Genomic DNA, 11094 nt, shown 5'->3' on the forward strand with positions numbered 1-11094 from the left:
TAAATCCTTTCAGTCATGTCCGACTCTTTTCGACCCCGTGGACTGTAGCCCGCCAGGCTCCTCTGTCCTTGGGGATTCTCCAGGCAGGAATACTAGAGTGGGTTGCCATGCCCTCCTCCAGGGGATCGTTCTGGACCCAGGGATCGAACCCTCATCTCTTAAGTCTCCTGTGTTGGCAGGCGGGTTCTTTACCCGCCTGGGAAGCCCATGTAACTTACAGGAAATAGAAATTCATTACTCAGGGGCACCACCATCATTTTAAAGGCACGAGATTCTAGCAGGCTTTAAAAACAAAAGCCGGAAAGCAACCTTCCTCTGTTCTGAAATGTGCCAGCCACTGGAGTCCTGAGTCACACACCCCCAAGCCTGAGGCTGGCCCCCGCATGCTGCCGGGTAGATGAGTCTCCTGGGCAGTGACTCATCTTACGGGATGGCCGGCATCTATGATTCTCTGGGGCCCACAGGCGGGAAGCCCATGAAAATATGTTCAACTCATGTTTCCCAAAAACACTGGAGCAAGAAACATCCCCCCACTAGACAAGCAGAGACATCACTTAGCCGACAAAGGTCTATATACTCAAAGCTCTGGTTCTTCTAATGGTCATGTAAGGGTGTGAGAGTTGGACCATAAAGAAGGCTGAGCGCCAATGAATTGATGCTTTTGAACTGTGGTGTTGGAGAAGACTCTTGAGAGTCCCTTGGACTGCAAGGAGATCCAACCAGTTCATCCTAAAGGAGATTGGTCCTGAATAGTCATTGGAAGGACTGATGCTGAAGCTGAAACTCCAATACTTTGTCCACCTGATGCAAAGAGCTGACTCGTTGGAAAAGACCCTGATGCTGGGAAAGATTGAGGACACGAGGAGAAGGGGATGACAGAGGATGAGATGGTTGGATGGCATCACCGACTCAATGGACATGAGTTTGAGGAAGCTCCAGGAGTTGGTGATGGACAGGGAGGCCTGGTGTGCTGCAGTCCGCGGGGTTGCAAAGGGTCAGACACAATTTAGCAACAGAACAATGACAAAGGCTTCATTCAGCCTCCATGACCTTCCCTGAGTTCCAGTGGGCAGGTTCAAAGCTGTTTTGAAATGAATGACCATTCTTACTTCCACCGTTGTTGGGATTTCCAGGCTGTGGCTGGTTGGGGGGCCTCGGGTTGGGGTAGATACCTATGGGGGAAAAAGACATTGCATGTTAAGAAGAGAAAAATGTCCTTCCATCAGAAGCAGCTTATAAAACAAGAATATAAGCTTGACAATAGATTTTATATTTTATTCACAGTTGGTGCTCATGAAATAATTATCATTGATCAGCTTAAAACGACTTAGACACTAGAAGCTGAACCTGAACATTTAGAAGTTGAAAAGACTACATACACACACTTACAAAACTGTCTAGCATTCATAAGGTATGTAAAAAGCAAACAAAAACTGCTTATTCCTTGAAGGCTTGGGTTTGATCCCTGAGTTGGGAAGGTCCCCTAGAGGAGGAAATGGCAGCCCACTCCAGTATTCTTGCCTGGAGACTCCCATGGACAGAGGAGTCTGGTGGGCTACAGTACATGCGGTCGCAAAGAGTTGGACACGACTGAGTGACTAGCACATACACAGGGAAATTCTACGTGCAGCTTTCTGAGGAAATGCAAGACTGTTTTCTGTGGAGGCTGCACAATTTTCTATCCCTACTGGGAACATGTAAACGTTCCAAAGTCCCCACACCGCCATCAACACTTGTTATCATCCATATTTCAATTTTAGCCATCCTAAGGGGAATAACAGCTCACTGTGATTTTGCGATCCATTTCGTGAAGGACTTGGGCTTTAAACATCTGTCCATCAGTCACACCCTCCACGACCCTATCGTTGCTGTGGTTTAGTCGCTCAGTCTGACCCTTTGCAACACTATAGACTGTAGCCCGCCAGGCTCCTCTCTCCATGGGATTGTCCAGGCCAGAACACTGGAGTGGGTTGCCATTTCCTCATCCAGGGCATCTTCCTGACCCTGGGGGTGGAACTCTCGTCTCCTGCACTGGCAGGCGGATTCTTCACCACGGAGCATCCTGGGAAGATGTGATAAACTCCTTCCAAAACCTCAGCTTGCGGTGGGGCAGCCTGGTTTCTGTCCACTCACCTGAATCAGGTAGTCACTCACCTGAGCTTGGCTTCTTGGTGGGCTCTGTGGACAGAGAACATATGTGCAATAAGCCCTGAGGGGTTTTGTGAGGCTCAAAGAAACAATCATTAAAGTCCCAATTTAAAAAAAAAAAAAAATGAAAATCTCAAGGCACTAACAAAGATAGGATCAGTTCAGTTCAGTCGCTCAGTCGTGTCCGACTCTTTGCGACCCCACGCCAGGTACCAACACAAATTCCATTCCGTGTTCGAGGGGGAAGGGGACTCAAAGGACAAAAGGTCCCTTCACATGCAAGCCCAGCATTGGCCCCTGGAGCAAATGCAAGCCCACCAGTGTTCCTTTTCTCGTTAGGAAGTTGTCCTTAGGAAGGAATCCCGGCCCCACCCAACCCGGAGCCTTCCAGTAGCTGAGGCAGGCTGCCAGAAGCACTTACTGGGGTCATCGAGAGCATCAGCCAAATCAAAGTCCCCATTCTCACCTGCAAGAACACACAGGGGATCAGTCACAGCGGGATGGAACCGGCCACCCGGCTTTCCTTTGCCCCAGCTGCCCAGATATCTCCCCCCTGCCCAACCCCACTCCCACCACCCCGAGCTCAGCAGAGAAGAGGAGTTCCACCCCTCTCTCCAGCTCCCCAGTAGTGTGTCTGTCCAAACAACCTCCTATTCCTAGCTTTCCCGGCAGGCTCTGCCCACAGCAAAAGAGATCCGTGAAGGAAGATAACTGTACCCTCATCCTTTTTTAAATCAAACTATAGTTGATTTCTGGGCTTCCCTGGTAGCTCAGCTGGTAAAGAATCTGCCTGAGATGAAGGAGACCCCGGTTTGATCCCTGGGTCCAGAAGATTCCCCCGGAGAAGGAAACAGCAACCCACTCCAGTATTCTAGCCTGGAGAACCCCCTGGACAGAGAAGCCTGGTGGGCTACGGTCCACGGGGTCGCAAAGAGTTGGACACAAGTGAGGAGAAGGGGCCGACAGAGGGTAAGATGGTTGGATGGCATCAGCGACTTGATGGACATGAGTTTGAGTAAACTCTGGGAGTTGGTGACGGACAGGGAAGCCTGCAGTGCTGCAGTCCATGGGGTTACAAAGAGTTGGACCCAACTGAGTGACTGAACTGAACCGAACTGAACTGAGTGACTAATACTTTCACAGTTGATTTACGATGTTGTTAGCTTCCCTGGTGGCTCGGATGGTAAAGAGTCAGCCTGAGAGGCAGCAGACCTGGGTTTGATCCCTGGGGACAGTGTACAGAAAACTGATTCAGTTATACATATATATAAATTATTTTTCTATACACATACATGTATCTGTTCTTTTTTCACACACTGTTCAATTATAGGTTATTGAAGTGAAAGTGTTAGTCCCTCGGTTGTGTCTGACTCTTTACGACCCCATAGACTATAGCCCACCAGGTTCCTCTGTCCATGGGGATTCTCCAGGCAAGAATATTGGAGTGGGTGGTCATGCCCTTCTCCAGGGGATCTTCCAGACCCAGGGATCAAACCCGGTCTCCTGCCTTGCAGGATGTCTCTTTACCATCTGAGCCACCAAGGAAGCCCATGCAATCAGCCCCTGACAGCTTATAAGCGTCTCTCACCAGGCTCGTCCCTGAAGCTCGAGGCAAACCCCTCAACAATCTTCTCAAACCGGAGCGTCCAGCCACTCCCTGTTCTGAGCCTCTGCTACTTATCTCGTCCTAGTCTCTCCCTAATCCATTGCACAACAGACTGGGCAGCACCTGGGCATTTTCCAAAAAGGGCATCTGGCTGCCTCTGGGGACTAGAAGCCTCCAGAGCCAGGCTGCTGGCAGTAGGAAGCCAGGGTGCGCCCCCTCTCCCACTGGCTCTGTAAACAAACCAACTGCCCCACCCCATTCCGTGTCCACTTCTCATTCCAGTGATCTCCTTCCATTTGCAGATGTTTCTCATGATAAACAATGCTGAGTGCCAAAGAACAGATGCTTTTCAACTGTGGTGTTGGAGACGACTCTTGAGAGTCCCTTGGACAGCAAGGAGATCCAACCAGTCCATCCTAAAGGATATCAGTCCTGGGTGTTCAATGGAAGGAGTGATGTTGAAGCTGAAACTCCAATATTTTGGCCACCTGAGGCGAAGAACTGACTCACTGGAAAAGACACTGATGCTGGGAAAGATTGAAGGCGGGAGGAGAAGGGGACGACAGAGGATGAGATGGTTGGATGGCATCACCAACTCAATGGACATGAGTTTGAGTAAACTCTGGGAGTTGATGATGGACAGGGAGGCCTGGTGTGCTACAGTCCATGGGGTCGCAGATAGTCGGACAGGACTGAGCGAACGAATAACATCTGACGATGACTCAAGGTCACGGGGGAAGTGGCCTCTGGTTGTCATGGGTGAGGCGCTCTTTGCAGAGCCCTGCGTATGACTCACAGACAAGGCGGATTCCACCCAGGGGCCCCCCGCCCCCTTGGCATGGAGCCGATCGTGTCCTGCAGGCCTGGCTGGAGTCTACCATCCTCCCTCTGGTCTCCGGAGGGGCTGCAGCCAAGAACCTACCTCCTCGACCCGCTGCCAAGCGCATCGCGGTCTAGCCCCGCCCCGTCATGATTTAGTCCCGCCCCCACCACGGTCTAGCCCGGTCCCACTGTGGTTTAGCCCCACCCCCGCCATTGTGTAGCCCCGCCTCCACCACTTTCTAGCCCCGCCCCGTCACAGTCTAGCCCCGCGCGGTACGTCCTAGCCCTGCCCCTGCCACGTTCTAGTCCCGCCCTGTCACGTTCTAGTCCCACCCCGTCACAGTCTAACTCCACCCCATCCTGGTCTAGCCCCTCCCATCACGGTCTAGCCCCACCCCTGCCATTGTGTAGCCCCGCCTTCACATCTTTCTAGCCCCGCCCCGTCACAGTCTAGCCCCGCCCCTGCCACGTTCTAGTCCCGCCCCATCACGGTCTGTCCACGGTCTAGGCCTGCCCCCGCCACTCTATAGCCCCGCCCCATTACTATAGCTCCGCCCTCCGAGGTTCACGTCACTCCGAAGATAGCGATTCCAGGGGCTCAATGTCAGGGGGGATGGGGTGTGGGAGACGCAGCTCTCCCGGAGCGGTTATTTCCACCAGCTTTGTTTTTCCCCTCAGAGCCTGAGGACGGGGCTTGGAACACAAGATCTGTTTCCCATCTGGTTCCTTTAGAAGGCCCGGCAGTTTCTAATCAACCCCACATGTGCTCTGGGCTCACCACGCGGGTCCCCATGGCTGACCTCCTGGAAACGTGGGTTTAAAAGGACTCGGGCTGGTGGGTGGGAGGTCTTAGCGTCAAACCCCATACCCCCTTACCCTCCGAAAAGAGCTATTTAGGACGGATTTAATATATATATATATGTATATATTTTTATTTATGGCTGTGCCAGATAGTTGGCACATGGGATCTAGTTCTCTGACCAGGGATGGGACTGGGGCCCCTTGCATTGGCAGCTTAGAGTCTTAGCCACTGGACCGCCAGGGACGTCCCAGAGGGATTTTCAAGACAAAACTAGCCTGGGTTGGGAAAAATCCCCTGGGAAAAGTGGATGGCTCCCCACTTTAGTATTTTTGCCTGGGCAACCACATTGACAGAGGAGTCTGGCGGGCTACGGTCCATAGCCCGTAGTCACAAAGAGTCTCAAAAAGTCTCAAAGAGTCAGACACAACTGAGAGACTTAGCATGCAACAGATGGATAGATGATTGATGATAATTCGATTCATGGATCATAGGGAATAGATGATAATTAGAAAGATGAGAGATACACTTAGATGTTAGAAAAATAGGTATAGGATTGATAATAATTATATAGAGAAATAGAAGATAGGATATGTAAAAATAGATGATAGATACAGTGATAATACACTGCTAAGCTGACAAGAGCATTGACAGACACACGGATAGATACGACAGGTACACAGGTAAATGCCGTCTCTAGCGCTCAGGCAGGATTTCTCAACCTCAGCAGTGGTGACATTTGAACCTGGATGACAGTCAGCCTGCTCTGTAGGGAGTCTTGTGCATCAGAAAACATTGAGCTGCATCCCTTCTCCAGGGGATCTTCCCAACCCAGGGATTGAACCCAGGTCTCCCCACATTGCAGGCGGATCTTTCACCGTCTGAGCCACCAGGGAAGCCCAAGAATACTGGAGTGGGCAGCCTATCCCTTCTCCAGCAGATCTTTCCAACCCAGGAATCGAACCCAGGTCTCCCGCCCTGCAGGCGGATTCTTTACCAACTGAGCTACGGGGGAAGCCCAAGGCCCCAGTGGTGACAACCAAAAATGACTCGAGACAGGGCCAAGTGTTGCCCAGGGGGCAGTGTCACCATGGTTGAGTATGGCTGGCCGCATGAAGCAACACCTGGAGCTGTGATTTCTGCACCTCCTGGGTGAGAGACGCGTCAGTACTACGGGAACCACAGAACAGACATTCTCCCTCTGGCAGAGATCCTTGAGGCTCAACCCGTTGGTTAATCAGATGGCCGGGAGCTCAGACATCACCTCTCAAAGGGCATCCTGACTCCATGAGCATGGCCAGGGTGTTTCCCACAATGCAGCTGCCCTGTCATGGTTTGTCCAGTAGTCATGTAGAGACGTGAGAATTGGACTATAAAGCAAGCTGAGCGCTTGAATCGATGCTTTCGAACTGTGGTGTTGGAGAAAACTCTTGAGAGTCCCTTGGACTGCAAGGAGATCCAACCAGTCCATCCTAAAGGAGATCAACCCTGAATATTCATGGGAAGGACTGACGCTGAAGCTGAAGCGCCAATCCTTTGGCCACCTGATGCAAAAAACTGACTCATTGGAAAAGCCCCTGATGTTGGGAAAAATGGAAGGCGGGAGAAGGGGACGACAGAGGATGAGGTGGTTGGATGACATCACCGACTCGATGGACGTGGGTTTGGGTGAACTCTGAGAGTTGGTGATGGACGGGGAGGCCTGGCGTGCCACAGTCCACAGACTCTCAAAGAGTCGGACATGACTGAAAACAACAAGAACCACAGTCACTCCAGCGCCTCACCCACCTACCTAATGAAGCTCTTGCACAGCTGCAATTGGAGTGGTGCCTTCATTTATTTCTCTTTGGCTGCCCCGAAGAGCTTCAAGATCTCAGTTCCCTGACCAGAGATTGAACTGTGAGCTGCGGCAGTGAAAGCCCGGAATTCTAACCCCTGAGCCACGTGACGAGCTGAAGGCATCTGCCATCCAGTGACTCCCGACAGATCAGACCAACTGGGCCGGTTAGGAGGCTGAGTCGCCTGTAGCCGCAGGTGAGCCCAGAGTTTGGTGTCACTGCCAAGGGAATAAAGGCTCAGACAGGTTTTGCTGGCTCCGCTGCTGGGCGGGACTGCAGAAAGACAGAGCTTGGCCTCAACGCTCTTCCTTTAGCCCTGGTGTCGGTTCACAGAGAACTCACATCTCCCTGCACACAAAAGCTCCCGACCTCGTTTCTGCATGCCCCACGTGCGGGAAGACGCTCAGACCGTGCGGATTCGTGGAAGGGTCTCTAGGAAGACCTTGGGCTCTGGGTGCCGGGATGGCTCACAAAACCACACCTGTTTCAATACCCGTCCTCAAACAGGTCACACAGGATGTGCCACAAGAGTTACATCCAAACCAAATCTCTGCACTCCTAACCTAGTCATTTATGCACGGGAGAGTCGGACGATAAAGAAGGCTGAGCGCCGAAGAAGTGATGCTTTTGAACGGTGGTGTTGGAGTGCCGGGAGCCACCACGGGAGATCCCACGCATGAGAAAGGTCATGCAGAAGACACCTGACAGGCAAAGGCGGATCAGGCCTCAAGGGACCCCCTGAATCTGCTCGAGCACCCACCCCAAAACCAAAGTCTGTCTTACTATTTTGTGCCTCTCACCAACTCTTCTGACATTAACAGGGGGCTATCTCCGACCACCTTTCTCTGGAAAAAGTCAACGTAGGGCTTTAGTTAATGGGCATGAAAGGAATATTTCTATTTTAACCCCTCCGATGGCTTTCTAGCTTGCCCGACGGGTTTATCCGTACTCTTGCAATTAACACACATGATTGTTCACAACTCCCCAACCTTGAAAGGCACGGGAAGCCAAAGCATTCTAAAGGTCCTAATGAGCATAAAGTCCTTTAAGGGATGAGAAAGTATTAGGGTAGTACTGGTAAAGGGCTTCATTGTTTGGCCAATGCTTGCTGCCAAGTGCCCGTGTCCCTTATCCATTGTGCACCTGGGAGTGCATTGGTTAACATAGTTGGAATGTAAGAAAAACAAGCAGCAGCCTTGGAATTAACCACCTCAGACCTTTGAGCTAATTGGTTCTTTCTTTGTTGTGACTCACTGCACCTTTGCTCCGTGAGAATGTAACTGTGTTTAGTACTTTCTGAGCCTGGGAGAAATAAAGAAGAAACACTTTAAGGGAAATTAAGTTTTCTGGCCGAGCAGCCTTTATCAAAAAAGGGTCATAAAATGTCCACAGGCCTCCAAGGCCAGAAGATAACGTACACAACATTGTTTGTGGGAAAGCTATGCAGGAAAAATCCTGGTTTCGATAAAGACAAAAGAGATGTAATGTTTGGGCTGACTCTTTATGACTTTGCATCTTTCATTTCCCGCTATGTACAAGTCAAGGTATAAAAGTTCCTTTTGAAAATAAAGTTATGGGCCTCGCTCACCGAAGCTTCGTCTCCCCGTGTCGTTCTTTTTTCCTTTTCCTTCCTTTTCTCTCTCTGTTCTTCTTTCAGGATGACTCCTTGGAACACAGGAGCTTTATTGGCTTTCTGTGTTTATCAAGGAAGATCAAGCCCTGCTCTCCGCTTTGTTATCCTTATCGCCTAAGCCGTCATCCTGAGGGTACCCCTGGATCCTGCTGGGGCTGGATCCCGGTAAGAAGACTCTTGAGAGTCCCTTGGACTGCAAGGAGATCCAACCAGTCCATCCTAAAGGAGATCGGTCCTGGGTGTTCATTGGAAAGACTGATGTTGAAGCTGAAGCTCCAATCCTTTGGCTCCTGATGCAAAGAACTGACTCATTGGAAAAGATCCTGATGCTGGGAAAGATTGAAGGCGGGAGGAGAAGGGGACGACAGAGGATGAGATGGTTGGATGGCATCATCGACTCAATGGACATGAGTCTCAGCAAACTCGGGGAGTTTGTGATGGACAGGGAGGCCTGGTTTGCTGCAGTCCATGGGGTCAAAAAAGACTCAGACACCACTGAGCAACCGAACAGCAATGAGTGACATTGAAAGAAAATCTTTTAATTTCTAACCTACAACACTACTTACTCTTCAGCCCCTCCCAATCCTCAATGCCTTAGAATTTCAATATCCAAAGGACCAAATATGTGTCTCCAGTTGCTATTAAATCTTGCCCTTCATGGGTTAATTATAGTTTCCTGAGTGAGGCCCCTCCCTGCCTCTGTTCCTCAACATGCCAAGATGGGGAAGAGCCTGTATTGGAGTTTCGGGCGTAAACAACTCGCGTGCTTTTAATTTGCCAACCGGAGGGCTGACATTGAGGAAAAACATATCTAAAAAACGTGAACCGAGGCTGTCCCTGCAAAACCCCGTCTCTGGCGACAGTGACTCGTCCCACTGAACCCAGCCGCATCTCAGCTCCTTGGTCGCCCTACAGAACTACACAAGCCACTCGGACTGTTGATAGAAAGCGCAGAAGTAAAGAAAATCTCAACCCGCCCCAGGGACACGGATCACTTTTTCCATGCGTGCCACACCCAGAGATCAAAATCCGAGAACCGGGAAAAAAAAAAAAAAAAAACACAGCTGGCTTCTAAGTGTGTTCCCAGCCCTACAGATCTGGGTCCGTTCCCCCCAGAACCCCGAACGTGGTACCCGGTCCCCTGGTTTGCTGTCCAGTGCCATCAGATCGGAGTCTGTTTTTCTTTTCTACACTCTGGCAGTTTGCAGCCGTTTCCTGGGAGGAAGTGGTTTGGGACGGAGTGTTTATTTTTTTCAGCAAGCAGATAGAAATGCACACCCGAGCACCTCTTTCTCTGGGAGCCAGCCCTCCCTTACCTCGGACATGCAGCAGAACACACAGGAGCGTGAGGCAGGAGAGACCCCGCCATGCCTCCATCCTTGGTCTCCAGCGAGTGGGCAGGTGGGCGGGCTGGGCGATCTGGCCACCCTACCCTCGACAGGCGATGCCGTGCTGACTTCTGTTGTCGAGAGGAAAACAGGAAAGAAAAGAAAAAAAAGGATGAACCAGCCTCTCTGCCTCTACAGCCTCTCTGCGGGCTAGTGATGAGCAGGGCGGTGCCGAACCTCCCAGCCGGAAGCCCGCCCGTGGGGACCAGCTCTTACATGCCTGCTGCGGGGAAGGCACCTCCCTCAGCTACGCCGGCCAAACACCCTACGAAGGTGGGGAAATAGGCGACCGCCTGATGCCACTGGGCATCTTGGGTTGTAGGGAAGCTGGCACACCGGCTTGGCAGCTCTGCGCCCTGCAGGCGTGGGAAGAGCCCCAGGATCAAAGGTGCCCAGCTCGTGTGTAAGCAAGAGCTGCCTCGCCCCACGGACAGGGGTCATTCCCAAGACCCTCGTGCAGGGAGACGCCAGACCCAAAGCCTAGAGCAGCGCAGAGAGTGAGACATGTGTCTCAGTCGCTCAGCCGTGTCCGACGGTAGCTCGCCAGGCTCCTCTGTCCTTGGGGATTCTCCAGGCAAGAATACAGGAGTGGGTCGTCTTGCCCTCCTCCAGGGGATCTTCCCAATCTGAGAACCGAATCCAGGTCTCCCTCATTGCAAGCAGATTCTTTACCGTCTGAGCCACCAGGGAAGCCCCCGTTTAATCTCTGCATTTTTTTTTTTTTTTTTTGCAACTTGCAGACCCTGTGCCCTTAAAGAGTCACACTGCGCCCCTGAATCTCAGTTATCGATGCAGGTGGAGGGGCAGTGAGGGTCAGCAGCGGGGATGATGGGGGGCCAGACAACCCGACTTCACTTGCT

General features: G+C 51.6%; 1 protein-coding gene across 6 annotated transcripts in view; it reads right to left on the reverse strand.

Moving 5' to 3' along the window:
* The window catches only part of XG (Xg glycoprotein (Xg blood group)), a 29576-nt gene extending 19144 nt beyond the window's left edge, over positions 1 to 10432 (reverse strand). For 2 of the 6 annotated variants that reach the window (XM_070784905.1, XM_070784903.1), the window contains exons 1-4: positions 10163 to 10429; positions 2570 to 2614; positions 2155 to 2178; positions 1110 to 1172 (exon numbers count right to left, since the gene is read on the reverse strand). In XM_070784905.1, coding sequence (XP_070641006.1) covers positions 1110 to 1172; positions 2155 to 2178; positions 2570 to 2614; positions 10163 to 10223 — 193 coding nt within the window. In that variant the 5' untranslated portion in view covers positions 10224 to 10429. Of the gene's footprint in view, positions 1 to 1109; positions 1173 to 2154; positions 2179 to 2569; positions 2615 to 10162 lie in introns of all 6 variants that reach the window. The other 4 variants (XM_070784902.1, XM_070784901.1, XM_070784907.1 and 1 more) reach the window with 4 other exon arrangements.
* Positions 10433 to 11094: the final 662 nt, after the last annotated feature.

Source organism: Bos indicus, chromosome X (genome assembly GCF_029378745.1).
Source record: "Bos indicus isolate NIAB-ARS_2022 breed Sahiwal x Tharparkar chromosome X, NIAB-ARS_B.indTharparkar_mat_pri_1.0, whole genome shotgun sequence".
Taxonomy (NCBI): domain Eukaryota; kingdom Metazoa; phylum Chordata; class Mammalia; order Artiodactyla; family Bovidae; genus Bos; species Bos indicus.